Source organism: Anopheles marshallii, chromosome 3 (assembly GCF_943734725.1).
Source record: "Anopheles marshallii chromosome 3, idAnoMarsDA_429_01, whole genome shotgun sequence".
In the NCBI taxonomy this organism is placed as follows: domain Eukaryota; kingdom Metazoa; phylum Arthropoda; class Insecta; order Diptera; family Culicidae; genus Anopheles; species Anopheles marshallii.
The window spans coordinates 44,170,672-44,197,148 of record NC_071327.1 but is presented as its reverse complement, the minus strand read 5'-3'; the positions used below and the strand labels follow the sequence as shown (position 1 = coordinate 44,197,148).

The window sequence follows — 26,477 nt, the reverse complement described above, 5'->3', positions numbered from 1 at the left end:
ATCGTCATTTTCAATGTTGGTTAGGAAAGGCTTAAATATTTCATTTCAAATTCATATTCATAGTACAAGGTTTTTGAAAACATTGGTGTATTCAACATAGAACATAGAAAAGCTGGTAATATTTGATGGTGATGATGAATAATAACTATGAAAAATAATATACTTATGTTTCTTATTGCTACAGTTATCCTCGCACAAACAAAAACATTCGGCAAAAAGGATTAAGTGAAACACTTGCAAAATTCGTAAATTAAATTTAACTTTACATGCACATTACCTCCACGTCGAACACAACCGAAAGCTCGCTACAATAATATTCAATATTTTCTCAATTCTCCCATACTGCCTGACGACTTTTGCATTCAAAGTGCACTGCTGTACGCTCTCCTACAATCAAGTGAAATGCACTGCACTGCATCAAACCCGGCATTATATTAACTTTATTTTGAGATTTACGAACAAATGCTTCACTCGGTTTAAAGGGCAAAAAAAAAAGAAAAGAAAACGCTCCCGGGCCTGCCGAAGACGGAGAATGTTCTTACGGAGAACCCATCCATGGAGTTTATCTTGCTTCTCAAACATTGTTATGAGCGCTGCAAGTACTTGCCGGTGGAACGAAACCCTACTCTTCTGGGTGTGAAAATGGGCAAAGTTTAGGGGTTATGTTTCTATCAAGAATAGAAAATACAGACAGGAAGACGTCTTTCACTTTGGCAGGTGCTTCTAATTCGATGGACAAACAACAGCGACCCAACGGAGACCCAGGCTCACGTTTCGGTGTTGTTGTGTTACCACACAACACCCAAGGATGGATAAGCTATGTTGTCTGTGTTGCAAAGTGGCATGATTGGATAGAACGTGTACTAAAATGCAAACAAGAGTGAATCGTTTGCAGACGCGCATTGACAAGGTATTCGTGGAAGGTGGATTAGATTTCCTACTTTGGTAGATTTTAAATCAACCGCAAAACTCCGTTGGGATATAATCGGCTAGGGAACTATGCGGTAAGCCGTGGAAAGAAACATGAAATGAAAATCAGCGCTTATACATACGTAAAATTTTTTATAGTGTGGTATAGTTGTTATAGTTTTGTGTTTTAGAAAAAATATTGTTCGGCAACTATCGATTTCTATGCTATGATTAAAATTAAAAGTGTTTGCATATCGATTGTGCAATATCAATCCAAAAGAGGATGTCCATTTAATGATGTATCGTTCTTGATATCAAGAGAATGTCCCAATTGTTTTAACAATGTTACATTAAACTGTCATGCAAAATCGTTACAGTCACAGCATGAAACAAAATATTTGTGCCTGGAAACATACAAAAATCATAGCAAATGCTTTTTATGAGTCATGATACTACATCATTTGCCTTCCTTTAAACGCATATCAATCGTTTGATGCATCGTTTGATGCATGATTGCATAAATCTTTCGTTTGAAATTTAATATTCTCCATTAAGGTTTTACTTCTGATGCGCAATGGAAACGGAGCAACGACCACGTGTACATATTTATGAAAGGCATTCAAACGTGTCCCAGCAACTGAGAAGGCTTAGGTAAAAACATTCAAACCGTTTTACAGACGGTACATCGCTTGTGCATTCCGGACGATACAACATCTACATCTGAAACGGTTTGCTGAATGGTTTTGATTTTAATAAAATATAGCACACATATACCCGCACACACTCATGTAGAAATTGAAATCTACCTTAGTGCTACTTGATATTGTGTAGTTCCGGAAAATTATTTCCATCCTCCTGTGAGCAGTGAGTGTTTATTTGCTAGGGTTCTATATAGCTTAGAGTTTAATGCAGCAAAAGGTGTTGCTGAGCCGTAAACAAATTGTAATATACCTTAAAATTAACATTTGCATAAGAACATATTGGCATGCATGGTACAGTGAACATTCCACATGATAAACAATCACTTTACACAGTGTAGTAGACAGCACTACCACGTTGTTTGGATTGTACCTTGCGTATAGTTTGAAAGTCTGTCGAAAAGATTTCACTTAACAGACATGTATAACATTGATTCGTTTTGTTCGTAATCCTTCAAAAGATTGAAAGATTGAAATGGATGGTGTAACGCTCCATAGCACATTAATTAATTGCTTTGGACAATCTTCACACACGAGAGCGACAGCTGGCAGATATCTCACCAATAATTTCAAGGGCTATCAGCATGGTATTAATAAATGGGTTCCCCCTTATTAAGGCATTGCAGGTTCACAAGCAACGGCTTTAATCCCGCTAGTTCATAGGTTTGAATTGATCTCACGTCAAAAGTACAAATATCACACAGAACCCACCAGTAAGCTCATTAAAATCCCTACTAAAAGCGGTAGCCTACAAACCTTAGGCAGTACGGGATGTACCTTTCTACCGCTGCTGGTGTTCATCAAATTGGATGCATCATACCAATGATGCGTGAATGCTTTATTTGTACCAATGCAATTCGATACCGGCATTTCATATTCCCTCGGGAAAACTACCATGTATGGCTTGTGCCCACAACACATGCCAGAAGGATCTACATACCGATGGTTGCTCATGTAAACTGAAGCTTGTCTGTGAAGCGGAAGCGGAACCGTTTACGCACTGGTTGTTGCGGCATCGAAAGCTGGTGCAGTCGGAATACATTTTACCACAACGTGCGTTGCGTTGGATTTCGCTTCCTCAGGGATTCGGTTGCTGTCCGGCAAGTTGACAGCAGGTCGATGATTATGGCACAACATGCCCACAGGGTGTCTTGTTTGGAAACGTGTACTTCAAACCGATACAGAATCACCGCTATCGATGGCGAGGACGCTTAGCAATGTCACGGACATGCACAAGATTGTATCCGCTGCGTCGAAGTGTTGGTAACCGTCGGTTGAAAGCCTAAAGATATCCGTTTCTGTCCTTTGTAGTTGTCACCTTGACTGTCGTGTTTGTTTGGCGGTTGCTGTCAAGCTTGAAATGTCCGGAGGAAATATTTCATTTCGTTATGCAATCCCTTTAATAATTCTAATGCAGTGCATCATCACCAAATGCAGAATAGTCTCCACCAATATACAGACTCTCTTTGATTTGAAATAGTTTCTAGGGCTGTCTGACTGACAGATTCTGTATACGTCTGCAATCCATTTTGATTCTGCACGGAATATAAGTAATTTTACTAATTACTTGGAATGTTTTGAACTGATTATTTCTTTCGTTTTCCTCCATTTCCGTTTTACTTACAACTCAACTCTAAGCTAGATACTAGTCAGTTAAGCTGTGGAGATTTTTTTAGGATAGTATATTATTAAACAACTTGCCTCCTTCTACCCAGCATGTATCTCTTCCTCATCTAGGAAATAAGTACACATGAGTTCTTTGTCCAACATATCAATTTAAGTGTAAGCTCATATAGTGAATTAATTGTTATGTTTACATTCATTACTCCAGATCAATACTTTTTAAAAATAAAATAAAAATTAAAGTTCCTAATACATTATGATAATATTTAAAATCTCTAAAATCTGCTCTCCTCTCCCCATTAATCTTGATCATCTATTACATTTGAAATTAAAAGAACAACACTTTCATTCATCGTTTATTTAATTTTTTATTACTATTTTCCTCCTCTGTATTAACTTTTTACAGCTTGCATGGAAGTTTTTTTCTACATACCATTTTAACTGAAATTTTGAATGGAAAAATTATTTCAAGAGTATAAATGTATGCAAATTCTTCTACCACGCAAGATAAAACGTTCCATAACTTCTTGCTGCAATTCTAGCAAATAAAAAAGGAAAACACAAGCACGGTTGTTTGTTTGCTTTCGTATTGCCGGATAATCGACCGATTCTGCGCTAAAAGAACATTCCGGAAAACGACTAAAACAACACGCACTTCGATCTCATGCAAATGGAACAATGTTTGAAGAAGCTTTGCGCCGTTGTAATGGGAAAACGTTTTGCATGAACTAAAAGCTAACGTGAGCTTGGAAAGAAGAGAAGTAAAAAAAAATCAAACCAATTGCTCATATTTTAAAGTTCGCCCGATTTACGGTCACAAAGCTATTTTCACATATTTCCAACCTCGTTTTAGTGAAAGGTCCTCAATGCGGCTCTCGTTGGCGATGTAAATTCCACAGTTTGTCTTTTATTTCCTTGAGGGAGACATGCATGCATTTATGTGTGCACGTTATTTACCTATTTTTTATCCTCAATCGAAACGATTACCATTGCAAAGCGATACAAGCTTTCGAGATCTAGCCTGTTTGCACTAATAGTTCGAGTATGCTTCGTGTGCTGTAAGCAATGTTTTTTTGTCTAATGTCTTTCTGTTTTTTCCATTTCATTGGGCCCTCTCGCGTGTAGCACAAAGAGGAAGAAAAAATGACTTCACCGTCCTGAGCAATAACACCCCACTTGCTAAGCTATTGGACGGACTACGCCGGCTGAGCTCCGAGATGTACTTTGGAGAATGGGCGGAAAAATCGGGACCGGATTTTCCCTTCCACTCACTGGTGCAGCGCGTTCGATCGCTCGTAGCAGAGTTCCAGCGTTACGGTACCACGACGGCAGCACGCAACGAAGGATGGCGACAAGTGGTAAGATTTTTAGTTCTTCTTCGAACGGTTGGACTAACGGAACCCTCGACGAACGGCGATGATGATGATCCAGGATGTGATAAGCACCTTCAAGAGGACGATAAGCAGTCAATTGACGGTGTGAGTCGGTCGCGAACTAACTGCAAATCGAAGGTAAGCGTGTGTTGTGTCTCCGTAATGGTGGAGGGATTATGTACTTTTTCCATCCAAATCGCTTCCAAGGTGTAGTGATATGATGCCACGTATGCATTGAATTAAACTAACCTCAGTTCCAATGGATGTTCGTGGCTCTACGTAAAGCAAAATTCAGATAAAGTTTTAATTAGTTGCCCTTCCTAGAATCTGGTTTTCAGGTCTAACTAACAGATCCGTTACACTACATTGGTAGAAAAGGGGAATGGTGTTTTTTTTCATAAACTTTCAACTACAAGCTTATGTTGCTCTTAAACCTACACCACATTCGAGAGTCGAGTGGAGTTCCATTAGGATAAATGAAATAGTTGTTCGTCGTTGGCGCGTAATCGTTTTAACATTGCACGCTCAGAAAATGGGCAAGTGTAACGTCGGTGGTGGTTTGAGGTTGGATGGAAATTCACACTCACAAGTGAGAAAATGAAGCACATGTGACTTTCTGGATAATCCTTGTACAAGGCTGCTCTTTTCACTTTGCCTGAGCGGAAAAGTTGTTGATGTTTCATACATTTTCTATATTGTTAATTAAAATGCGAACAAAACACTCGTTGGTAATGCATTCAATACGCTCTGTATGGCGTTGAGTACGTCTGGTAGAGATAATTCATCAGTTACATTTGAATAACAGCCATCCATTTTATTCGTTAACAAGGGTATAAAGATTTTTTTCTTTTTGTTGTAGACGTGTTGAGAGTAGACTTCGTTACACCCAACAACAAAAGCCTTAGTAAGTAACAAACTTGATTTTAAAAAGTTACATACTTTTGCAGTAACACAGTTAACAGTTGCAGTTAACAAAACCAGTGAATGCAGCTTGTTATCTAACAGTACCTCAATAACAATTTTCGATCAAAGCGAAATGAATTTTGATTATTTACTTAAAAGGCTGATTCAGTTCAGTTTCAAATTCAGTAGATTTAACAAGAGTGATGTTTTAAGTATAGATGGAGTTTCAGACAAAAAGGGTCCATTTGATAGATCTGTCTGTTTCAACCGTCTTATCTTATGTTAATGAAATCATTGAACAAATTCTTAATGCTGTTTTATTTTTTTTTTAACATTTTTAATTTTGCTGTTTAGTTTTGCGAAATCTAAAATCCTTTCCTTATAGAAATCCTAATATTTGCAAACAACACTATCAACACTATTTCCGTAGACTATCAATACACACAAGGAAGCTGCGTTGAAACACTCGTCATTAGGCGAAATCCTTAGTTTCAAACAATTATTGCCATTAGTTTGATTCGATATGGGACTATTCACCGGTACCAGGATGGTTCCCATACAGACGTTTGGAAATCACAGTACCGTGAACAAATTGATTATATTTAATCCCCTCGCTCCTTTCAAGTAGCATCGAACAGAGTGCAAACTCATTGGTACAACAAAGGGAGAACGGTGCGAAGAAAACACGACACAGAGTATGCACTAAGCCAAATCAAGCTCAACAATGCAGTGGATCCTCACCTTCCATGCAGTTGCAGACAGCAGCAACTCCTTCGGTCCAAACAAGATCAATTACGCTTAATTGATTGTCATGAATTGGAGCTTAAAATTTTAATGATGTACGGACAGGACTTGACGATATGCTAGAGTCCGTGGCAAATTCCATTATGCTGCATCGGGTAACACGGTTGGTCAACGCCTTTTGCATTAAAGAAAGAGGGTAAAGTGTGAAGTTGTCATGCACAAAAGTTGTGTATACAGCCAGAAAACAGAAACCTCCCCAAGGGAGTAAGGAAGTTTGGGTGTGGGTGTAAAACAGGACAACTATTTTCTTTTTCCCGGAACGATTTACAAATTTTGCCATGCTCATTGCTTGTTTGCTTGTACGCTTCCGCTTCACTTCAATATCCTGCATCGAATGTATCACGTTTGTAACACCAATAATGCGATCGGAGGGAAGAAAGTGTTTTCCTCGACGGGAAAGAAAACACAAACTCCTTACGCAACAATGCAGTCGAAGAAAAATGGATGAAAACATTTCAATTAACCAGATTACGGAATGGGTGAGTGGATTGCAAAGGAATCGTGCACCGGAAACTCAAAAGCGAATTAAGAAAAGACTCATCTAGCTCCTGTCGGTGTCCGTTGGTGTGGTGTTAAGTAATAAACAAATTGCATTTGCCTGTACGTCGTTTTGCTGGTGTTTATGAGCGAACGGGTGCAATGGCGTGCGAGAAGAAGGGAAATCATCCAGGTATCCAGCCAGAAGTGAACACGGTCGTGTGAATTGACAGCCGTTGTTAGCAGAAGTGTCAAGAGCGAGATTTCCTTGAAAATGAAAATGAATGGAAAACTCCTGCAGTGGTCCTGTTGTGAAGTGAATGCAGTCTCAATGCTGCTGGATTTATCGTGTCTGTTTCCAATTATTTGTTGGTTTTAATGCCACTACACACAACGTTGACGAAGGTATCTTTTCCGCATACAGTTATAATTGATCTCCAAATCTTCCTTGGTGGAAGGAAAAACGATACCAGGAAGGTCGTCACTCGAACAGGTTGACAGTTTCGAAGAGTTCGAGTTTGAAAGCGCATGAAGTTTTTTTTTCTACCCCCACCCCATCTGACCCGGCAGAACGTATTCGTCCGGTTTAATAGACGACTTCCATTTACCGTTCACAACCATACGCGCTCGGGCGCTGCAGAGTTTGCAGTAAACTTTGTCTGTAAAATTAATGCAAATGCGAATGAAAGCGATGGCACCACACCATAAGCTGTTTTCTCGCACGGTACCACATTGCTTTCAGTTCAAAATTTACCAACCTTTGTCGAGTGCTCCAATTGTGTTTATTTCGTACCAACACGCGCATATGTGCGGCACAGTCTTACGAAAGCTTACTGAATGTATCTGTTCAATTTCGAAAAATGATGCATCACCTCATGCATTTGTAATGTAGCATTGGAACACGTGAAACCAAATTACGCTTTTTAACAGAAATGATAAATTTCTGTTTGAAAACAAACCTTTGCTAATGCAAGCGTGCTGCATTCATTTAAACAGGTAAATTGCAATCTCGTGATTGTAACCGATTGTTGTTGTATTTAATTTCAATGTGATGGAATGCATAATGTACAGGGTAAGTTTTTTTTATCACAGTAAGCACATTCATCTGCATCAAACTATAAAAAAAGAAACGGATTTAAAAATTCACAGACCCTTACATGAAGGGCTAACCACAATCATGCAAGCGAAATCTATTGCGGTAATAATCAGAATGTTGTTTGGAAAACTCAACATGGTGCAGAAATTAGAGTATTTATTGAATTTAAATCAATATTCACAATGTATTTCTACACGACTATACTACATGCTACTGTTATTGTGAATTTTCGAAAATAATTCCATTCACTCTAAAAATTTAATTAATTTCTTCTTGATTGATTTATTGGTAAATTCCTTTATGATATTTATTACCATACTCCAAGCTCGATGCACGCACGGCAGTAAGCGAACGGAATATCTTCGCTCACCGGCAGCATCTTTTCTCTACCATCAAAAACATCCGCAACCAAGCGGAAAACTAGGATTGTGATCGGGAACTATTAGAACAGTGCCGCCAAACCATACCCGTTTCGGTTTTGCTGGCAAATAAATTCACCCAAGGTGATGTGATCGTACCGGGCACACATATACACGGCATGGTACAAACTACTTGAAAGTGTATAAAGCGCATACTGCGTTCTAATTGCCATTTCCTTATCTAATTGCCTTGAGGGGACGTTTGGTTTGCGCCCGGTTCGAGGAAGCTTGCCACACCGATAGGCGTTCCTTGGCTAAGGAATGCATATTTCACCCCGACATACAAACACATTATGTAGGGTAAACCTGCACCTCGTGTAGGGTGTGTATGTGTATCGTTCCTTCCTTGGCCATGTATCGGCAATCTGCCGAGCTGTACAAACTATTATGCTGCAATTAAATTGTTGATTTATCAACGCTCAGTATAATTTATTTCTTGCGGTATTGTACATTTACGTCGAAAAATATTCGTACCATCGCATCCATCAGCGTTCCTTGTTCCGTCGGAGGAACACAGCATTGTAAGAAGCTCGGGATGTGTATCTCTAATTAAGTAAACAGATTACGAAACATTTTCTTTACCATGCGTGTATGTTTTTGATAAATAATGAGAGCTTACTCGTAACGACACTTGATACAGCAGCCAGGGTAATTGGATGTAAATGTGTTTCATCTTCATCTGCTATGTAAACATCGATCCTGCTCTTGGTACGCATGCTACTCACACTCCACCAGAGGCTCTTTGACGTTGACCACAATTTTCTAAATTTAATCGATCGTAAATGTCTCGTTTATCTACCTCCAGTTTAGTTTGCAAATTCAGCGCAGGCAAGCGTAGTGCTTAACAATCTTCCGAGCCTGAACTTCTGCTAATGAATTACAACTTTTTGCCATTTATCGAGTTTTCGGGGTAGTGGTGGCAGAACCATCACACGCTGCCTACAGTGTCAGTAAGATCGGTTCCTGCTTTCCAGCGCTGTAAGGTAAGCGATATATCAGCAGCACGAACCGTACGATTCGCAATGAATCTCAAGTTGCAATGAAATTAAAAATTTATCGTCCATGTCGGTTGAGTCACAGACCTGTTGTAGAGTGGCTGAGGAACCATACCGTGTTGGAAGCGATCCAGCAAACGGCCAGCGACAAGTGTGTCTGCAAATGTTTTGGCATCGTGTGTGCTTGTGTGCATAAAATGTGGGTGAATTGTAGCCATAGGCGATGCGACGAAATCTTCTCGAGTAGCGTCAGCGATCTCGACCGTTGGTAGGAGGAACAGTCCACTGCTCATATTCGTCGTAATTCAACATCCAATCTAACTACCGCACAAAGGTCGGGCATGACCTGCACGCCATATGTATGTAGGATCACCCACAAAAATCGCTGCCTACACGGAATGCAAAGCGTTTTTTCTTCCCCTGCCTATCTGACGATGCACTCCGATCCGAACAAATGTTGTACGAAAACGCAAATCCGGATTGTACGCGATGGCATGAAAATGAATAACTCAGCTAGCAACATCGTGACACAGTGCTTTGCACAAGTGCTGCGTGGTTCCCCTTTTACCGGTTAAGACCTCGCGAAAGCCTCAAGGGATGAGAGCGAATTAGAATATGCAAAATATGGACCCGGCGAAAGCTTTCCACAGCGTGGTATTTCTCTTTTTATCTATCTCCCTCTTCGAAGAAGCGGGAAATGGCGGATGCGTTGTGCCATCCCGCTCTCGTTCGCCGTAATTAGTGATGGTACTGGCATTTGTTCCGGGACCAGCAGCATAGACTGCACCGAATCCGGAACACAAAAGTATGAAGCAAAAACCATCACGTAAGAACTTCTACAACTTGCGGCTCTGCAAGGATAAATCATACCGGTTCCTGCAGTCGGGCGCCGTTGTACATTATTTCGTGCTTGTTAGTGCAGAAGGTACATAGTGCCAGGCTAGGCAAGTAGGCTTTTGTGGGTTGCCTTCGGCAACGGAAAAAAGCGCTTTCGAATAGGTGAACATGCACTCGGTGGGGTATGGGACGAGAAAGCAAATGTTGAAGGTTATATCGATAGTTACGATCATATGCATGTGAACAAGATGATGCATATGCACTTGCATGTTCTAGGCTGGGAATCGTTTCCAAGCTGTTTTGCACATGCAGCGCATGAAAAAAAAAACAAATGCTCGTTTTTGTGATCGATTTGTATATTGCATGAATAAATTGTTAAGATTTTTATTCACAAATCCTTCATTCTACATCTTGCCACGATCCAAAAGCTAATCAAACATTGGCAATCGAGCGGTGGAAAAGGAATCGGAAAAATCAGCCCGTCATATCCAGACACTATTTTGGTTTAACAAATCTTTGATCATTCCTTTGGTGGCATACTGTTGTGGGATTAATTTGTGGTTTACTTTTTTGTGGAAAGTGGAAATGACAACAGGCAAAAAGCAGCAGTATGAGATGTATCTTTGGTGGTTATACGAATCTGAGAGAAGTTTAACACGTGTAGGCATCGGAGGTTGTTGATGTGTTTAAAGACGTGACGTGGTCTCTAGGGACCCTTGATAATGAACTAATTGAGAAAATTCTATTCATGTATAATTTATTTCCTATGAAAATGAAGTAGACTATTCTTATATCTGTAAATCTCTGAATCAGTTATCATAACGAGAAGGCAGTTGATTTATCGCTGTTTTCCGTGGAGGTCATAACATCATTTACAGCCTCACGCACAACTTCCAGTACTTAAATTAGTAGATTGTGATAGTACTAGATTGGACGCTATACTGTTTCAATTGTGGGGTTGTATTTCTGAAACGCTCGACTGCTGACTACTACCGGTTCCACAGTTGCAAAATAGATTTTAAGTTTATTTGTTTCATTGCGCTCGTTGATCCAAAGATTCTTTCTTTGTTCAATTGACTATCAGAAATCAAGTCCAGATGAACCCCAGGTCGGGGCAATAGTGTTCCTGAGAGTGCTTACAACCTGCTGGTTAATTTTTGAGCCACTTTCTTGAGTCACTATTGTTCTTTGAGGAAACTACCCTATTTCCTTGCGAGGAATTTCCATCCACTATTTGCAGTTTTGAAGGAAATGAACCGTTGTTGAATAATTCTAAAACAATAAACAGCAATATGTGATCTATTTTTCAACTTTTGAAATTATATCAATGTTAGCCAATGGCGCAAAGATCAATGAATTAATTATTGTTGGTTAAATTTATTGTTATTTCCCACGTAGATATTAGGTGTTAATAATATCAAGTTTTTGGACTTTATATTTCGTTGATACAAAATTGGTACATGTAGAATTACACGTAGAGAAGCTATTGTATATACCGTTTAATGGTCTGCATCCTTTACATAGTTGACCTGTCATGGTGTCCAGTTTAATGCAGGCAGGACTGTTTTTTTATAAGCTCATGAAGAGCTGGGACGTAAATCTTACAAGTTTTACTTAAAATCGTGTATTGGCGTATTCTCAATCATTAATGGGTTCAAGCGATTTTTCCAAATAGAAGCTTTATTGTGCCAATTTTTTAATACATGCAATGGTCACAGTATTTTTCGTTATTAATGACTACTTTTCCCATTTGTTTAGCAATGTACAGATACCATGGCAATAGAAGACCTTCTCTCTGGCCACTATCCATATTATTTATTTATTGATTTCATCCAATATTACGGCTTTCGCAGTATTATCGCCGCTTCATCATAATTGGGCAAATCCTGCTCAGTTGGGTCCAGTTATAGTTGCATCAATCGAAAATTATGGTAATCAGTTAGCAATGTTTGGTCTGTACAGCGGGTGGGGTAGGACTTCCCATTTAGTCTTTTGAAACACGTTTCCCCCTACGCCGTCAAATGTTGTCGAGCATTAATCATGCTTTCGGTCTGTCGGTGTATTGCGGTCGTTTCTCTTTCAATATTCGGCTCTATCGCTTCAATTGTCATTGTGGGACCTCTGCAGTGATCGTTTCATTCAGTTATAACAGCTCATAGTACAACACACCCAGCTGATCCCATCAAATACACAACATGATCTTCGTTCCATGAATATTCAGCCAACAAAATTGCCATTTTCGAACCGTATCAAATTTCAAACCGAACCGAACCGAATCGAATTTCAAACCACTTCTTACAAGTTCAGTAATTATTATATTATATGTAATTATTATTAATGTAATTATTCTGCCAGAGTATGGTCACCGTAAACTTTCACTAACATACGATGACTTTAGGTAGTGGTTTACTTCATCCTGAATAATAATTAAAAAAAAGCATTTTATTCGGTACAAATGTTGGCATTCTAGGGGCTCTCAGAAACTTTGTTCTTTACAATTCAGCAAAATGATAATTGTTGGAAAAGAACCCCTATTGATGACGCTTCAAAATGACAGTATTGCCAGATTGCATCAAAGTAGAATAAATTATTAACGGTTTACTTACTTACTTTTACGGCGCTACAACCGCTTCGCAGTCTTGGCTTGGTGCAGAAGTCGATCTAAACCGGTTACGATCGAGCGCTTTCGTCTGCCAATCCATTATTCCGAATTTTCTGGCGGACGCATCAACGCTTCATCACTTCATCTCAATTTGGGCCTACCACGCCTGCTCTGTCCATGTGGACGACCTAGAAGGACTTTACGAGTTGGGTCGTCCGGTGTCATTCTCATGACGTGACCAGCCCACCGAAGCCTGGCGAGTGAACAGCCCACCGGAGCCTTGGCTAATCCGCTGTATGTTTGCCGTGCAGCTCATATAGCTTATCATTGTAGCCCCTCCATTGTCCCTGAGAGGTCGTTGTCGCTATTCTGTCAGTGCCTGGTGCCTTATTATTCTTGAACCAACGGATGGCCTTTCGGGTTTCGTCAATGCTAGGCGGTAGTAGCATTAGGTGCCATTAGTAACGACGCCTATACAAAAATCGCACGATCTCGTTTATACTCTTAATAATGAATGAAATTTTTGGCTATGTGGTTGAGAGATATTTCCTTTCCCACCGTTAGGATACACCTTATCATGGGAGTATTAGGTATAGCGGCACAGTGAATGGGGATGGTAGAGCGGCATTATGAAAGATTTCCTGAAAGTATGTTGAATATTATTTAATTAATTTACACACCAAGTCTACACAAAACGGACACAAATGATTACAATTCTTTCGAGAACCAAAATCACTGCATTGTAATCATGTTTGCATTGATATGCAATAATTAATCTTGGCATTTGACTTATTCAATCCACCGTAATTCTGACTCCATTTACCGTGGTACAAGGAATGCATTCATCAACGAAAATACAATCCGTCTCAGCAGCTGTGTGTGTGTATTCTTTTACTCCCTCACTCTGACTCTTGCTACTGTCCACATTTACATAATTATCATTCACGCATTCTCGAAGTTTACATTCATGGCACGAAATGCCAATTAAGAGGCATCGCATTGCTTCGCCTCACTAGAATTGTGTTGATTTCTGCTAATTAATGCTATCCGGTAACATAACAAAAAGTTCCTTTTTGATAATGATAATTGTGTCGATTGCGAAACTCTAACGTACAACCCAAACATGCTTCCTCGCTTTATCATTTTTGATTGTCATTTACGCAGAGCGTGGAAGCATGTTGGTTTTTTCGATTTGGGTTGCCCGTTAGTGTTTCCGGCAACCGGCATGAATATTGCCCACTTTGACACAGATAAGAAGCGTTTGTCAATAGCGAGAATGTCGTGATGTGGCGAGTTAACTTTGTGGCATTCCACAGTGTGGCATTAATTTGTTGTTTAAATTACAAACACATGTGTTATTATCATTAAGCCCATCCTGTATTATGCAGTGAATGCCTCTATTATGCAGCGAAGATACAAGATAGTTTGGATGTCCTGTACATTCTTATGCAAATGAAATTATTTTTTCCACTTGTACACTACCCGCAAATGCATGCTTGAGGCATTGCACATTAATAACCCACTCACATTCCGGTAGCAAAAGGAATGATACATAAATTATCACAAAGATAGCAACCGGCTTTCACTCGGATACGCTCCACTTCAGACGAATGCAATAATAGCGACACATATCAGCTAGCATGAGAAATGGATACAAAATTATCCCGACAGGGATTTTCCTACCAGCTTCCGGTATAGATGCAACTGTAAATGATTCAGAAATCTCAGCTTAGTCGTTATCTATCATTTTACAAATTCTTCCCGACGTCTTGGAGGACAGGCAAGCAGGGGAAACGGTTCTAGCCAGTGGCACACAAACGCCTGCCTGCTGCAAGTGTACTATCATTAATCATAATTATTACATGCATTTACGGTTTAGTTATTTCCTTTTTTCTCTCTCCATCGTCTTTTCTCGTTCTCGGTGTAAAATGGACGCTTCCGATTTCACTGCACAATAATGTCGTGTGAATGCATCTGTGTGACGAATTTGCTCGAATGTTTGGATCATCGGTCACCTTTTGGTTTGGGGCTGGGGCCGGCGGCATATCCGACCATCAGCGACCTGGCGGCCATCTTTCTGTCGTTTGCTGCAATCGTGAAAAAGCGCGACAAACCCATCGCTACCAGCTGACAGTGATCGATATACTGGCGGACTACATCCGGTTCCGGTGTGAATCGGTGGCACGGTTCCATCCACCCATCCGACCTGGAGCACTGTTGAGGGAATGTAACCGAATCGTTGGCAGTATGTTCGTAATCTTCGACGGTAGCATGGAGCTGATGACGTTGACCCTGCTTCGGATCTTACCGGACCGGACAACACACACACTGCTGCTGTATCCTGTGTTTGAGAACATTCTTTCCAACGCTACGAACCATAACGACTACGACACCATACCTGGTTACGTCCGGATGCTGCTTTGCTTCAAACGCTGGAAGTCACTGGTAAGCGGTCGGGCAGAAAAGGCTGCCATCGATGCACACGCCATCCAGCTGCTCCCCGGGCGCTGTCCAACTGTTCAGCACGCTTCCGATCTGTCCTTCCTGAGATTACTCCCACCCGTACCATCTGGTCAGCGTGTCGTCGAAACGCGGTATGTTCCGGATGCGTTACATAGCACAGCCTCTGTCAGATCAATCAACTTCACCGTACACCTTGTTCCGTTCGTTGCAGCTACCTGCTGGTTAACGATCTGTTCAGTTTGGAGCACTGCATCGCACAGTTCCTCCGACATTATCGCCGAACTGCTGGTATCCCGTCAGTGGACGAATCGTTCCCGAAGCAACGCGACAACAGCTCCATCCGTCAACGGCGTCTGGTGAGTGTGTTGCGCGTATGTGTGATGCTGTTGATTGTGTTCCCATTCCAGCAATGGACACTGGCCAAACCCGATGACATCATCAATCGATAAGTTAATCCTCCATCAGTTTGGTCCGCGGAATGACAACTTCTCAGGGCGATGAGCGAGAACCCATGCCCCAGGCGTTCGCTTTTGTAACGCACAAACGCGCCAATCGTAGCGTACCTGTCACTTTAGATTCCCGGTCGGGAATGGATACAGCTGGGAACAATCACTGACCGTACGTGCTGAGTACGAGGTGATAAGCCGTAGCAGCTCTGTGAACACGATCTGTCACATTTGATCGGTTTATTCGCTCCCTTTGCTGACAGCCCGTTGGAGGCACTGGATGCTCCAGAGTGCATCCCTTCCATTATGAGCAGTTAGCAGATGATCTGTTCGATGTATCATGCAGTGTGAAATTGGATAGTTTTCCATCAACATAAAACATGGCAACTTCAAAAAGGTTGGATACGTCAACTATCTATCTGGTCGATATTGGTGCACTGTGGGAGCTTAATATTAAACCTCTCCTTGTTGAAATTGTATTACAGCTCATACGAGTATCAGTACACCCATATCAGCCACTATCAGTATAAGCTAAAATATAGGCGATTGTTGCTTGTAATTTATGCGCACACAAAACGTGTTCGGTGCTGTATTTATCGCTTGACGTGTTTGCAGTTTTCACGTGAAAGATGTTTTATTTTTTAAACTTATACATATCGCAATGCATTTTATCTGTTACCAAATGCAAAACACACACCGGATAGCGTAGCGCATACATGAAGTAAACGGTAAACGAACGAACCGCGAAACCATAAATAATCTCCTTCCTGTGGTACTGGTACCCATGCTCTCGGCCCGGTTGTTGCCAAAAAAGGAAGTAAAATGTTAACGAAACTAAATTTCGTCCCAAACAACGTGTTCAATGTACGGTAAAACGGTAGACCGGCTGAAAGTGATGCTGGTGCTTACAACTCTATTCTATCAACCTTCGACTAGCTCTATCACTGCCAAATAGACACTAAACTAGCAAGTAAGTCGCAGAAAGATATATGAATATGAGTGTAAAATAGAGTTCCATCATTGGTGTGTCGTTAAGCATTTAGGTCTTTGAATAATAATACAATCCGAATGGTTTATTGCACCTCTCGCGTAGTATTTATTTATTTCCAAAATATTATAAATTCTTTATTGCCCAACAATATATACAAAAGAATAACTCTAATGAATTAAAAATTGCAATTAAATTTTGTTACATCACCTGACTGCTCTTTGATCTTACTGTTCAAACAAATGACGAATGGAGTGTGGATCCATACTGCGCCATATTGCACAGAAAATTTTGATTTGTTTGTCCGTAACAATGTAGTTTCGTTTTAATTAACTTTTGATTCAATTCCAACACCGCTGCAGGGCTTAGCCAATTTAATGCCGCGTGACAATTGGCTAATACGTTACTTTCGTTCTGCATTCATTTGCATCATTTTACCCTCCTGCAACTAAGCCTTTTTGTCAAAAACTGATTTGTTTTTCGTTTTCCTTTAAACGGAAATTATTTCTCCATCAGTCATGCATCAAACGGGATTATCCATAGCCGCCAGAAATCGAATGGATATTTATTGAGTAAATTTTCATCTACCGAGTTTACTAATGGAAATACCCAGTGTGGGAAATAAATGGCTACCTTCTGCTGAATACGGTTGCCGTGTTGGTTTCCTCGCCCGCTATAACTAACTCAAATTCAGAGCTTTTTACAGTCACAAAAATAGCGACCAACCCAAAGGAACCTGCCGTCCATTAGCCGAAAGTTCATCATTAAAAATGCACGCCAACGTTATCAACCCGCATGAACGATAAATCGACTATTCCGAAGTGGTTTCGTTGGTTTACTATTTCATTAAACAACGATTTTCCATTCGAGTATGAACGGCAGTCAGACCCGTTTGGATGATAGCCATTGACATAAACACTCTTCTTTTGAATAGTCCGATCTGCGGCTTGCGAGAGGCCAAATTAATTTCAAACAGCTGCACGGTTGGCTGATGTTTGTAATATATTGCAATTAAGTATTTTATTAATTATTTTTGTCAAGTACCGCTTCCCAGTATGTAAAGCATGACCCAAGGCAGGGGACGAAATCGACCCAAATGAAACCACCGACTCGTGCACCGACCAGGGTTAGCAATTATCAGGCACTAGTTTTATCGATGAAATAACTGAGGTTGATGATTTTGCAGTGTTAACATTTGGTTGTGTACCATGCGAAAACGAACCTGTTTCTCGCTTGATTGCTGATTGATGCCATTAGGCTAATCTTCTGCCTAATGAATGTAACCACCATAACATTGGATCATGCATCTCGCACTGCTGCTGATGGTCCGATGGGCTGTTGCTGATGGTGGGATGGGTGGCAACGGATGTATTTGTGCAAACGGAACTAATTTCCGGACGACACGTGTCCGACAGAGTATCGTTTAGCGCTTACCAGAGCGATGCCATTCCATCGATCTGAATGTGTTTAGAATACAATCACAGTCCCGGCTATAGGTGAGTGTTTCTAGATTCGTTTCCAACTGTCACCTAAGGGATCGTCAAAATATATACCACGCAAAATGGATTCTCTGTACGCGTTGGTCCCAAACGATACAAGGCGTTTGGCGTCTGGTAAACGAGCGTCTACCGGATTATACGATTTATTGTCCCCAAGCACAGTTGGCACCTTTCTTTCCCCTTCCCGAACCGAACCGAAACATGCAAATCCGCTTCAATCAACTAGTTGAGTGTCGAGTATACTTCATCAATCAAACCAGGTGTGGACACGACCACACCCATCCCATCTTCTACAATCAACTGAATTGCGACACTGGTTGCGATTACGCCGCTATACGTAAGTAATTAGTTTGTTGAAATTCTGATGACTCGTGGCACGTGTGGTTTGTGCGCAATTATTTCTATCGATAATTTGCACAATTTTCATACGTGATTGATTTACAAATTTAAAGCGTATCAATCGAGTGGTTTGAAGCATTGAAAAAGTTTCTTTACACGTAATGTAAAGGAAATGTTATTAAGTCACCGTTAAATAAATTACATCATAAGCCTTTTTTGGCAAAATAAACGGAACACAAATGTTTGAAAATTGTGTTTCATACATTAATTGCCGTAAGTAAATATTCAATGTAACCCGTAAAACATCTGCAAAAACTTTATTGTACACAGTACTGTGTCCCTTCCACGACTGATTCTTTCTGACTTCATCCTAACTACTACAAAACAACCTTTTGCACAACCCAGGTTAAACCGGTCGGAACTGGACCGTGCGATGGATGGAAAATCAATTAGCGAAGTTTACATTGACTCAAATCGTTGCAGGACAACTTTGCTGACCCAAGCAAACATACCTTGCAAGCAGGATGGACACACATTCCGAAACGTGCCATGCACGCAGAACATTATAATCGGTTACCGGTACCCGAAGGATCACACACATTTCCAGGAATAATGTCACGGATCATTAAAATCATCGCGGCTTCGGGTGTTTTGGCAGAGTAAAAACAATCTACCTTCCTGTAGATGTTCAAACACGTTTGAAAATCATTTTAAAAACGATGAATGAAACATACGATCCTTCGGTCAACCACAAAGCGTTTTCAAACTATTCCATCACTGTTGCTGATCGTTTCTTTCTGGTTACAAATTCTTTCATATTATTTTTTCAATTGGTTGATTCCATACCTATCTGGCAGTGCGGTCGAAAAAGCAAATAAACAACGACCAGCACAAAATAGGAGTAAAAGAAAACAGAAATGCCAATAACCATCTTCGTTTAACTCATGTTTTTGATGTTTCAATTAATTGCTTCGTTTGGACGTCTTTTTTCTGATTCTTTTTTTCCCCTTTTCCCAACGTTATCTTTCCCATACTGGCATGATTATTCCTCGGCATGTGGCACCAATCAACTATCATTCGTACCTTTCCATGATGATGCTGTTCTTCCGGTACTCGAAAATGCTCGAACTAACCTGACGCCTTACAATGCCGGATGTGTAAAATCTGGCTGTGCGATTCCGGCCTGTTCGCACCACCGGCTTGCATTTCATCATACTCGCCCTCCTGGGCGCCCTCCAAATCCCCTGTCCAACCGCACGCCCACACCCACGCACATATCATTCGGAAAATTAATAAAAAGCAGCACTCGATGGAAATCAGAAGCAATTACATCAACGTACCGCTTCTGGCGGAGCTGATCGAACGGAAGAGTCAGCTTTGGGCTCGAGCATTTCCGACACCACCGGACATGATATCCCTCCCGGATTCCCGTCTCCCCATCCCGAACCAATGCCTCCAGCAGGAAGTGCATTCCATCATCGAGAGCTTACGATTGATATTTCGCAACCGGGCCGAATTCATCGAGCTGACGCTGCTGCGCGTGAAACCTTACCCATCCTCCATCAACCTGCTCGGTCCGGTCTTCGAAGCCTTTCTTGGTACGACAGCAGCAACACCGTGCAGTGCAACACCAATCACCCCTACCGGGCTGACCATTTATCGATCAAACGATGTGGAAACGTACGGTCGGTTGATGCTTTGCTACGCCAAGTGGAAGTCACTGTTCTGGACGGTGGCGGGAATGAACGACCCCGACGAATGGGCCAGCATCGATGCAGTTGCACTTACGCAATTGCCGTACGATTTTCCTCGTGCCATTTGCCCGAGGGATGCACTGCTCAGACGCATCTTTCCGATCGTCGCGATGCAATGCCGCATCGACAGTACGACAGGTGTGGCGCCAACGGATGGGAAACGAAACAATGCGACGACCCGGTAAGTAATCATCCCGCAGCTCATTTCCACACCACCGCTTCGCCTTCTTATCACCAAACGGAAACGGCGGGAATCCCATGAAACTCCGGAACGGATTTGAGACAGACGACTAGGACTGGCTAATGAAGAAAGATTGTCATGTGTCGGGTTTTCGCTGAAAGCGAACGAGAACACTGTGCATTTCGATAATCCAAACGGGAGTCGTACATTGCACAATCGAAAGAAAGTCCCCTTTTCGTGCTTGCCGTTGAAAGTTGGGCGGGAAATGAATTTTGGACCCGGGAATTGGTGGAAAGCGGTGAGCAGCGAAAGACTGAAAGAAATTGGATTGAATTTTTTGAGCCATTTTTTTTTCGCCAGAAACGCTTACCAATTCGCTTGGTTGCACTTTTTGCGTGTGGGTACAAGTTTATCATAAGGAAAAAACTTGGAAATATAATAAAACCAAAAACCGATAGGTTTCAATTTCGAGAATCGTTTGATATGTTTGAACTTTTGCGTTAACAATGGAAAATTCAATTCAATAAAGTGTACAAAACTTAATCGGTTCCGGTTTAGTAAGATTTAGTTTAAATCATGTTTAAGACCGCTTGTTTGCTAATGGATTGAACATGTGTTTTTGTGAACTTAAAAGTACTTAGCAATACAGCCAGATCATTTTTCATGGATTAAAAAAAGTCTTAAAAGCACTTGTCTCAGTTGGAATTTAAACATTCCACAACATTTTCAATCGATGCATTATTCGATCCTTAATAGTATTCACACAACTCTACTTATGCTCACATGTACCAATGTTATCCCTTTATCCGACAGTACTCTTCTTCGAACACTTCCCAAACGACCCGATCTACAGGAGTTATGCTTGAAATTTATACTGGCGTACCGCTGCGGCTCAGATGCAACTCCACCCGCGCAAGATCTACAGGACTGGCAGGAAGCACACCCCCATTCGGTAAGTGTACCCTGGTGGCTCACACCCCTGCTTAGATTCCAAAAATCTTCCCAAATACTTCCGACGAGTACTGTATGGGATAAGTTTGTAGTCCCCTACACCCCCAGTAAACTCCATTTACATTGACTGGCGTACGTCGAAGAATGTAATTAGAAGCTTGCCTCACCTCCTAAAGTTGGGTGCGTTGAGCTTGTTGCATTCAACGACTGCGTTAGTTTACTGGTGAAATTGTGTTCACATTAGCTTTCAGGCTGGTATGCGCGCATACTCAACAGATGGAATCGAACCTTTCAAACTCGACCGGATCAAGTGACGTCCCCTCGGGACAAAACCGGGTGTACAAAAGTATTTCGCTACTATGCCTCGACAGGTAAGGATAGTTTCACGGTACTTGAATGTAACAGTACCCTGCGACTGCCCTTGTTGCTATCCACTCTACTCGGTGAATGATGCACTGGAATGCAGTAGGCCGTTGCATGTAGCAACATGCAGTAGACATTTTACAGCCCAAGTAGAGTGGGGGCGCATGGTATATGATGCATCCATGTTGGCAGCTTAAATCCCATTTTGCTCCTGGAATCGAGTTATTTGCCCCGAGTGTGAACATGTAACAGATTGGTATCTGGTTTACGGTTACGGTTTCTTTCGACCGAATAGTTTAAACCACGCATTAGAACAATTTGAACGAATTTTCTAAAGCAGCAGTAATTTGAATATCGATTGTTCATTAGGTAGAGCGAGAAGGCTATGGATCAGTAAATTTCCATATACCCCTAATGAGATCCTGAACAGTATGCGGTATGTTTGGGTTTGTACATATTTTTTAACTTAAGAATATTTCTGTATAAGATTTCTTATCTTCGTTTGAAATCTAACCAGCAGTAGCAATCGATACAATAGTTATTTATAATGTATTTATTACCATGATAAACGAAAAATATGACAGCCATTTTTTCATACTCCGATCAACAACTGTTTTGCTGGTTCCGTATTATTCCGGAATGGATATCTATTTCATGGTTCATTTTCTATTACGATTATAATAAAAACAATCTATCATATAAACAAAAATAATAATCATCATAAGTCATAACGATACCTAACGACCAAAAAGTTTCTCAAAATAGGAAATAAGCAAAGAGCTCAAATAGCGTCTGAAAATTTGCTCCAATTCATGTACATAAATCCGTTTAGGTTAATAGCAGCTGCGTTTTCGAAATGATTTGTGTCCATATGCACTTTAGGATCATCAAGAGATTATCTATTAAGAGCTACTGTAACTTGACATCCCTCTGGTCGGAACGAGACCAAATCCAAAATAACGGTAGAGTCAGCAGCAGTTCTACAACAAAATTATGAGATTTTTTAAAAATGATGCTGAAATATTGTATCATTCATGGAAGGTTCGAATGGGAAATGCTCTGAAATAATACAGACCCAGTACATATGGAAGTTGTACGACGGGCTCACTTTCGAGTAACGATACTCATTATGCTAAGGAGAACTAGTCATGTTATTTGAAGGATACCAAACAAACAGGTTTTTTTAAGATATTCACATAGACTACGAAGGCGTGGCTTGTTGTATAAATGTTTTATACATCAATATTAATACTAATTGTTTCATTTAATGAACTCTACACTACTTATAACTGTTCCAAGCTCGATGCTACGCTCATCGCGCGTATGCTCATCAATTCAACAATTGCCAAAACTCCGTATTGGGCGGCTATGGTTCCTGCAAAAGGAACTAATTTTGAGTGCCTGCGCACTTCCTTGCATCAAGGACGATGATAATTAGAGTGAACATTGCACTGCACATTGCACTCGTCACACTCATCAACCTTCGTCACACTCGAGCGTCATCGTCAGACCGGAAGCACCCGTCAATAGCAAAACATTTGTGCACTCGATGCAGATCGACTGTTGACACGACACTTCACTCGTTCGATCCATTGGGGATTCAACTGGTTCTAACATTGTTCTACACCATCACTTTACTCGTGCCACCTTCTCGATAAGTGTCCTCGAACGGATAGTTAAAAACGGAGTACACTTATCGGTCACTATAGTTACTTTTCAGCTGGATTGCAAGATGGTAGACAGGACAGGAAAAAGCCAACCGAAACAATGGATGCTCTTAACCGTCACTTGATGTAGCAGGATCGACCGCACTGAAATGCTTTGACCTTGCGTGCAACGGTTGTACCGTGCGGGGTGATTTTACTGCACGGTTGTACATTCACTGCCCATTTCGTATGGCCCCTATAGACCACGGTTCTACCACTTGCCATGCCACGTACGGTTGCATCAGTTGCCTTGCTACGCGCATAAATATTCATGTGCCCCATAAATGCTTCACTGTCGCGCAAGGTGGACAAAAACGAAGGAACTTTAAACTTTTTGCCACAGTTGCACTGCTTTTAATGTAATTCTTGTACTTAAGGTTTTTATTTGTTTCCGTTTGCCCCGTTATGAACGAAAAAGGTGAAAAGTGTCACTACAATTTGTTATGCAAAGATGTGCAGCTTCAGGGCCCAGCAGGATGCGTGGTTCGTTCGCGAGAGATGGAAAAGTTTTACGGGAAATTTATGGCTAACAACACGGCCACACAGCCACAAATGTTCGCCAAAGTGTTTCCAGCCAGTTTGCTTTTGCCGGAATGGGGAAGTTTCAAGAGTAAAAACGGAAAATCTAACACGCCTACACTCGCAACTAAATTGGAAAGATTTTTCTTCTCTCATTGGGCAAATAGTAAATTATGGCACAAATAAAGCAACACCTTCATGCCTCGTATTCCTCTGCCCCAATCTGCAGCAACCTGCAAGGAAGTTAAGAAGTGTTGAAGATTAGTTTCGGATAGGAAATAAATTCGCCTTGGCCAGATTTGCAACGGGAACAAACTGATTGCAATCAGCAAAACAAAATCTCATGGTTTTGGTCGATGTAAATTTTGGGCCGCACGTAAATAATTTTATTTTACGCTAAGCCATTATAATCTGAAACCATTTTTTAACAAACCACCTGTGTTTGTGTGACCGTCATAAACGGGTATGCTGTTGGTATGATGATTTAATTTAATTAATTTAAAAAGTTAGAACTTGGCCACAGCTGTAAATAAAAACAATAACCAACGTTAGTTTTAGTTACTAAACAACTAAAAGCCATTTTTATTAACTACCAATTATGATTTTTATTGCCTAAGTAAATTTATTTAATTTTTAATTTCTTTAATTTCTTTAATTTTAATCTTCTAATAACAGTATAACAGTCTTAACAGTATTTTTCCTTCAAATAAATTGCAAAACCGAAAGTTTTTGTGCGATGGTATTTGTATAGCAAGAGTTTTCATCGTACACAAAATGGCAATAAATTTCTTTAGAAAAAGCAAACAAACAACCATTTTCTATTCGTGGTGGACTTTCCCACCGTGATTGAAACAAATTCCTTTCCACACGCATTCTTTCGTTTCTCTCGTATTTTCCTCTTTTTCATCACTTTTTATATCCTTTCAGGCACATTCAACCGCATACAAATCAATGTTCGCTAGTGCGGAGCGGTCACATCGTTGGCACTTGAGCGGCGCTGTATCCGGCCAGCCTACCTTACATCCGCACGAACACACCGAGTGGCGATCGGAAATGAAACCGATTATTATTCCAGACAGCGACGATGCAGACGAAACGTCCACCAGCGATGCCATCTCAATGCTGGTCAAAGAAAGCGCCCATAACATTCCGGCTCACCACTTACTTCACCCGGATTCTTCTACGCCTCGGTCCAATGATGTGTTTTGTCCAACGATAGTTTCCACGGGCAACGATACATGCTCCACATCGGGCATGGATCGACACTCGTCCACTACATCGACCGATGAGTTCGTTACCGACAGCGCGACAACGGTGGTACCGGCATGGCCACCTTTTGCGGAATGTTTTCTCAATACGCCTCCGGCAACACCACAGCACGAAGTGCCTCCGGAAGTGGTCGATGAGGAACAGCGACGTGTTGTGCTGGTCAAAAAGTCGTTCCCGAGTTCGAGCTGGGCGCGACTGAAAGGAACGATTCGATTGATAGGTCAACGAAAGAAACGAATCTCAGCGGCAGGAATCGTCAAACGTGTGCTGGGGAAGATTTTCGCGCACGGTGGTTGGTGGAATTTTTCCGATATTCTAGCCGTAAAACTTCACAGCTCAACCAAGGCCAGCCGAGGCTCATCAATAATAAACGAGGGTCTGACAGGGAATCGTATATTGGAGGTAAAGGACACGCTTACAAATGACCGACAGAAGCTTTTATCGTCCCAGCCAGCCACACCGACGGTCGATTGTCAAAGTTCGACCGGTAAGGCTGATGGCGATCGTGCAAAAAACGATGCCTTGCTGCGCGAACTTATCGATTGTCACGGTAGTGTTGATACAATGCCTTTGGATTCGATACAGGGTTACGTTGATTTTGCTATTTTGCCCGACAATCCGGGACACGGTGCGGAACGCAGCCTAACCGACACCGTGGATGACCCGGCGTCTCCACCGGTGTACGGAACATGCGTTGACACGTCCCCGCTCTTTGCTGCTGATAGTGATAAATATGTATTGTTGTTCACCGAGCTTGGACCCGTTTCCTGGCCAATTGTATAAAGTTTCCCTCCCCAACTAGGATAGGATTGATAGGACCGATTAAATTGCATGGTGCGGTACGCAGCCATTGTTATATTATAAGCAGCTAGGCGTCTCCATTCGGAGATAGTTCCTTCCTACTCGGATCGATTGGTGCTTCCCGCCCGTGACCAAAGGGATGTCGACCTTCGATCCACAAAAGCTCATCGACTTTCAAGGGCTGTTTGTGTCAATTTCGTCTTTTCAATGCCCACTGACGCTGGTCAGTGTTGTACAGACGCGCACGGAAAGCTGTGGCACATCCGTCGAAGCAATTTAGATAAGAAAATGATACGACCATCGGTTCCCGTAAGCAGGGTGCTAATGGTCGCAGCTTGGTAGTGTTAAGTATATCTAATGCGGATCTAATACTCATGTTTAAATGTCCTTTCTTCAATGCCTTTTGATTGTCCTCGATGTCGTCCGATGTGTTTCAGCGAGATCTCGTTCTATGCCTAAGTG

The 26,477-nt window shown here is 41.3% G+C and overlaps 1 protein-coding gene across 1 annotated transcript in view; it reads left to right on the top strand.

Annotated features, from left to right (window-relative positions):
• LOC128712660 (uncharacterized) overlaps positions 1-25,997 on the top strand; it is a 62,276-nt gene extending 36,279 nt beyond the window's left edge. The window contains exons 2-7 of the mRNA XM_053807548.1: positions 4,356-4,741; positions 14,795-15,330; positions 15,411-15,555; positions 19,775-20,406; positions 21,220-21,358; positions 24,873-25,997. Of these exons, the coding sequence (XP_053663523.1) occupies positions 4,356-4,741; positions 14,795-15,330; positions 15,411-15,555; positions 19,775-20,406; positions 21,220-21,358; positions 24,873-25,997 (2,963 nt within the window). The remainder of the gene's footprint in view (positions 1-4,355; positions 4,742-14,794; positions 15,331-15,410; positions 15,556-19,774; positions 20,407-21,219; positions 21,359-24,872) is intronic.
• Positions 25,998-26,477: the final 480 nt, after the last annotated feature.